The sequence below is a fragment of the Chaetura pelagica genome, unplaced genomic scaffold, assembly GCF_000747805.2.
Source record: "Chaetura pelagica isolate M959 unplaced genomic scaffold, ChaPel_1.0 scaffold166, whole genome shotgun sequence".
NCBI lineage: Eukaryota > Metazoa > Chordata > Aves > Apodiformes > Apodidae > Chaetura > Chaetura pelagica.
Window position 1 is genome coordinate 3,190,456 of NW_009953758.1, and position 5,856 is coordinate 3,196,311.

General features: G+C 44.4%; 1 protein-coding gene across 1 annotated transcript in view; it reads right to left on the minus strand.

The window, feature by feature from the left end:
* Window positions 1-1,473: 1,473 nt before the first annotated feature.
* Window positions 1,474-5,856, minus strand: part of LOC104391464 (neurotrypsin-like) — a 15,055-nt gene continuing 10,672 nt past the window's right edge. The window contains exons 11-15 of the mRNA XM_010000764.1: window positions 5,430-5,635; window positions 4,811-4,889; window positions 4,492-4,614; window positions 3,690-3,970; window positions 1,474-2,009 (exon numbers count right to left, since the gene is read on the minus strand). Of these exons, the coding sequence (XP_009999066.1) occupies window positions 1,699-2,009; window positions 3,690-3,970; window positions 4,492-4,614; window positions 4,811-4,889; window positions 5,430-5,635 (1,000 nt within the window). The 3' untranslated portion in view covers window positions 1,474-1,698. The remainder of the gene's footprint in view (window positions 2,010-3,689; window positions 3,971-4,491; window positions 4,615-4,810; window positions 4,890-5,429; window positions 5,636-5,856) is intronic.

Genomic DNA, 5,856 nt, shown 5'->3' on the forward strand with positions numbered 1-5,856 from the left:
GCAGCAGGCCAGCGCCTGACCCAGTCATTGCCTACCCAACAGTGCATGAGCGAACCCAAAACATGCGCATCTGGCACAAATTCCGTATGTCCCATTCTGTACAACCACTCCATGTTTGGGTCCTTGGTCCTACATCAAAGCTTACTGCCCCTGCTCCTGAGCAGACCTGCCTTTCCTCTGGCTTTTCTATACAAAGTGACAACACACTGTGCACTGCACAACTGTTAATGCATTTAGCCTTTCTGTCTATTTTTATATTTTTCTATCTACTCGAGAATAATAATTTAACTTACAAAAGTGATTAAGGCCTAAGAGGCAACTGTTCATTTATTTGGATGAGAGGGAATGAAGAAATTGAAGTATTCAGCAACTGCTGCTTTCTCTCATCATTATTTCTGTTCAGGCTGAGAACTACAGCTTGATGGCACTGCTTGCATACCCTCAAGTCAAGCCAATTTACTCCCACTGAGAGGAATGAAAAGAGAAATAGTGCAAAGAAGAGAAGAGAGAAAGCATTGCCCAGAGGTTGCAAGAATAGGATACACTTCAGGAAAGTGGGAAGCTGCTTTGCAGCATGCTATTGTACACCTCAAGCAAATTACTCATTCCCTGTGTTTGTTCTGTATCTATACCCTGGGAGTATTTCCATAGGTGTTTCATAGGTGAACTGTGAACGCAGAGATATAAAGGACAGGTAATTACTATGGTGACTAAGGTTCCAAGAGAAACTCCCCACAGTGTTGTTAAATTGTGACTCAGTATCTGAATGTTTGAGATTAACATTACATTTGGATTTAAAAAAAATAACCTGTCTATTCAGCCTTTTAAGGTTACATATTTAAGTTCTTTTTACTAATAATGAGGGCAAGAAAGCTATTGTCTCTTAAAAATGAAGATTCACTCTCATACCAACAACTGATTCTAGGAGATGCTGCTTTAAGGAAAAAAGAAAACAAAACAAAAAACCCCAAACACAAAAGAACCACTATACTTAGAAAGCAGCAATAAAACCATAGCATCTGACAGCTGGAAATGTGTGATACAGGATTAGAGCAGGAAGGACAAGCATCTCTTAGCAGGGACAAATGCTTTGAAGGGATCATATATGAGCAGATGTACTATTCAGAAGAGAGAAGGTTCCCCCCTAGAGACATAACAGAGAAGGAAAAAAGCCTCCAAGGAAAAAACCTTCAACTATTGGCCTATTTCTCAGGTTAAATTTTCCGATTTCTGGAACGGAAGAGAGCTGTTACGAAAAAATATCTGAAGATTTCCACTGTGTCAGAGTCTGATACCATCCAAGCATCTCACCTCTCCTTGCAGCATTTTTCAAGTGTGCAAACATGCAGAAACAGAAATAGATTTCCAGAGGCAGGTATCTCTCCACTTCTACCATTTCTGTGTGCCAGGGCAAAGGACCAAGTATTATTACGTTACAGGACTCGGATAGTCAGAGCAACATAGACTTAACATTCTTACCAGAGTGCACTTGCTTTCTCTACTCAAAGATTACAGACTAAAGTAAAAACAAAGACACTAAAGAATCAGCCATAACTGTTTTTCTCCTCCTTCTACATTAAAGTCTTTTCCAGGGTCCAAGGACAAAACAAATCTCCAGTCAGTCACAGGCCAGAAGTCATAGCCTTCTGCTGCTGCAGGGTAGAAGGACGATATTGTTGAAGTTGCTACAGCTCATTTTCATTTTAGCTTTGTCACTTTCTTGATCCAGGGTACGTATTTGCTGACCTTTGTGTACACACCAGGGGAATCTTTCCGACCACAGCCATAACCCCAGGAAGTGATCCCCAATATGATCCAGCGTCCATCTGACCTCTGACACATGAGTGGCCCTCCACTGTCACCTTGGCAGCTGTCCACCCTTTTATCTTCAGAAAGGTTCCCAGCACAAATCATACGGTTAGTGAACTTCAGCCCATAACGGACCTCACAGTCTTCCCGTGGGAGAAGAGGCACCACCCCCTGCAGCAGGGTTCTGGAGTAGGACTTCCCTGGAACAGAACAGATCAGCCAGACCAATTCACGTACATTCAACAGCAGCGACCTAGAGCAACAGTGCTCCACACAAAAGCAGATGTTTGCACATTTAGCATCAAGACAGCATCATAGAAATAGACCAAGCTCAGCATCTCTGAGCCACCATCACTTCAGAAAACACTGCTGCCAAGTCAGACCACAAAAAAGAGCTGTAAGATCAAAGAAGTGGGAAGAAGTTGGATCAAAGGATGTGTCTTACTCCTGGTTCTGCCAACAAGTAATTTGAACCATGTTAAATTTATTTCACCTCTCTGAGCCTCCATTTCCTGCTCTGTAAAACAAGGACAGTGGTTTTTTTTCTCAAGAGACTAAATGCAGTAATATTTGTAATATTCCAGATAAGTTTTGGAAGATGCTTTAGAGGCATCCAAATGTTATTCAAAGGGACCTCACACTTCATCCTTGGCCAGGTTCTTCTATGTGTACTCACATCTCTTTATTACCTCAAACTTGCTCAGAACATAAAGTTCCCATGCTATATTAGAGTATGACGTTTCTATGCCCAAGGTTTACTTGTAAGCTCACAAACTAGTAGGTAACTGCACCTCTTATTGGGAAAGCCAGGTTTGGTGCCTGGGAGGGATTCTAGCCATTAAACTTCAGTACTGCTTAAGGAGTTACATGGCTAAATTGCTCCTTGTTTCTCCCCAGGCGTCCCAAAATGACACATGCACCGGCCACAACTGACTTCAAAGGCAAACATGTATCTGCAGTTAAACACTTGGGGTAACCAGCTAGGGAAAACAGCTGGGAAGGACAGGCAAGTCCAAAATCAACGAAGAAGGTCCTGGGGCTATTTGTCTTTTGGTATCAAGTCTTTCTCAACATATGGCTGTTCTCCAGTCACAGCAGCCCCAGAAAGGGCTCCTAGCCCCAAGCCCAGCATTACATCTCTGAGCCCCAAGTGGGGGAGGACTGGATGGCTGGTTTTAAAGCTTTGTTTAGAGTTCAAAGCTGTCTCCAGACCTTGCTAATGCATGCATGTCAGGACTTCACCAAGCCCAGCATTTTAAAACATTACCTTAATTTATGTATTTAATAATTAATACTTTCTAGAGTATTTCCTGCTCCATTTTACCTAGGAAGCTCCATAGCAATGTGCTGCAAGAGGACAGATACAGGCTGTCTTGAATCTATTGCAGAAATCAGCCTCAGAGACCAACTGTCCCTTTAGCAATAGCCAGGGAGACTAAGAAAAATAGTCTGAGATTCCTTCCACCTCACTACTACAGTATCATGAAGAAGGCAGGAGGTCCTGGGGGCCTCCCTGAGAAGTACATAGGCTTTGTAAATCAGCTCTGTACAGGCTGCTGCCTAAAGGGTCTGCTGTGGGCAAACATGCATGTAGAAGGGGGAAGAAAGATACCAGCATTCCTCTCTCCCACAGCTTCAGAAGGACGCTATAGCAATGAAAACTTCCATTATGGACAGGTTCAAGAAGCCTCAAAATCAGAAAAAAACACAATGGCACAAAAAACCCCTCAGCTCTCTGGTCCTTGACACCATACACTGGCACACATAATAGAAGCAGTAAGAGCATGAGCTTGACTTGTGCAGACATAAATTAATGGCCACTTAGGCTCCTAAATACAGGCTCCTCCACTGATTTTGCTCCTCAAAGCCTCATCACTTACCTGTGTCTCCCCAGCCAGAGATGATGCAAGCTTGCCTGTTGATGTCAGACTTCTCTTTCCGATCAGGCAGGCAGATAGGTAGAACATGACGACTGAAGGAGAGACAATGTCCCTCTCTGCCCCGCATCCGGACCAGGGCGATGTCATTATCATTGCTGCCAGCCCAGTAGTTCCTGTGGAGGACAATCCGCTCCACGGGCAGCTCCCTCTCAAACTCGTCCTTCACGCCCGTGTGGTAATCGCCCACCCGCAGCACGTAGCGCCGCATATCAACACCAAACCTGGAGAGAAAGATATAAGATCTTGACACTCCCACTAAGAGAGAAAAAACTGATTCACCAGAGCAGCAGTTGCTATGAGATTGAACCACCTCCTCACAAACTGATCAAACAGTGCTAGCTACAGGACTGTGAGACCTTTTTAGCAGATGTGATAATGCCAGCTCTTGGGATCAATGGGTGTCCCACACACAAGATTTTTCCTATAAAAAGGGCTACAACAGTTGCAAAAGGCATATGACCTTGTGTTCATAGTTCCTTAAAGCAGTGAGGAATGGCAAAATGCTGTTCCCTTTAAGTTGTAAAGCCTCAGAGTTATGAGGGCAGGTGTAAGCAGTGAAGGATAAAGCAAGCCTACATTGAGTCACCCCCATAAGTGCTTCAGGATCACACACATGGTAACCTGAAAGTTTTGTTTTAGAAACTTTGTTAATGTGGTTCCACTGGCCTGGGAGGATAGCCTTGCATGAGGTTATCTTGTTCATTGCCAAGTATCCCTCAGACCTCTCCACTAAGAAACACACCTTTTGAAGCAGTGGGCTGCAGTCACTACCCAGCAGCTGCTGATCAGTGTAGCTCCACACAACAGACGAGTATCTTGATGAAAACCCTTCAGCCGTAATGAGGCCTGCCATGGCCAACCACCTCTGAAGAAGAAACAGGAATAATTGCAGTCACACACAAAGGAGCTGTTTTCCTCTTTTCCTATCCACTCTGTCCCATCTATGATCGAGCTGATATGCATTCTCCCCAGTTCAAATCAAGTTCAAAAATCGTCAGTGAAAATGTATAAATGTATTCAGCATTGCCAGTTCTGCTTCCCTGTCAGTTACAGGGTAGTACCTGAGAGACTTGTTTCCACCTATGATCCTTTTCTTGCGACGGTGAAGCAGACGCATCCCACACACACCAGACTCTGGACCTGCACAGCAAAAGTGGTTGGGTAGGTACCTTCATCTCAAGTATCAACATTTGCTGTCCCAGAGCCAAATACCATTTGCCTTCTCCAACGGCATTAATCCTCATGGTAATTGACTTTATTGTGTTGTGCATATGCAATTCATAGAAGATTTGATCTTATAGGTTTCCTCAGTTTGGTGGAGGTGCTTGCCTCCAGTTACCTACAGTCTAATGCCAGGAATGGGACCTGTACAGCTACTTCCTCGGTGCTCTAAACCCCAAAGTATGCTCATGGCTACAGCTCTAATGAAGGGCATGGTGACTTGGCTGTGACATAGCTCAAAGGCCTGACATGGGTGGAGCTCCTCAGGCTGGAGCACCCTGGGATCATAAAAAGAGACAACTGAAACAAGGAAACAGTAGGAAGTGCAGGACAGGACATGGTTATTCTGTAGGTAAAGTTTCAGCCAAAGAAGAGAACTTCAGGGAAAAAGAATAAAAGCGTATGGAGATTCTACATGTGGAGCCCCAGATTTTTGGACAGAGGAAATGGACATATAACCTGTTCTTCTGATGTCTTGGACCTTCTCTTCCACATAGTCACAGATCACACCAGCATCCTCACTGTGCCAGCAGCTGTGAATCCTGGTGTCAGGCCTGACACACTGCCCCAGGGTGTGCTCCATGCCACTGCATTCTATGTTGTCCAGATGAATGGGTCCATGGCCTTCACCAAAATAAGCCATTGCCCTGGCTTTTGCTGTACCACTGCAATTAGAGAGAGGGTGGCTAATCTGCTGTAAGCAGGAGGCAGATGAACCGATGCATCAACACATTTTAGGAGAAATAACATTTAAGTGTCACTCTGCACGCAGTAGTACAGTACTTGCTGAAGGCACTATCAGAATAGGACCCTACAAGTGCATGCAGGTATGCCAAAACTAAGAAATTAAGCCCTCAACAACAGGTCCAGAAAGAAGTGATTCCTG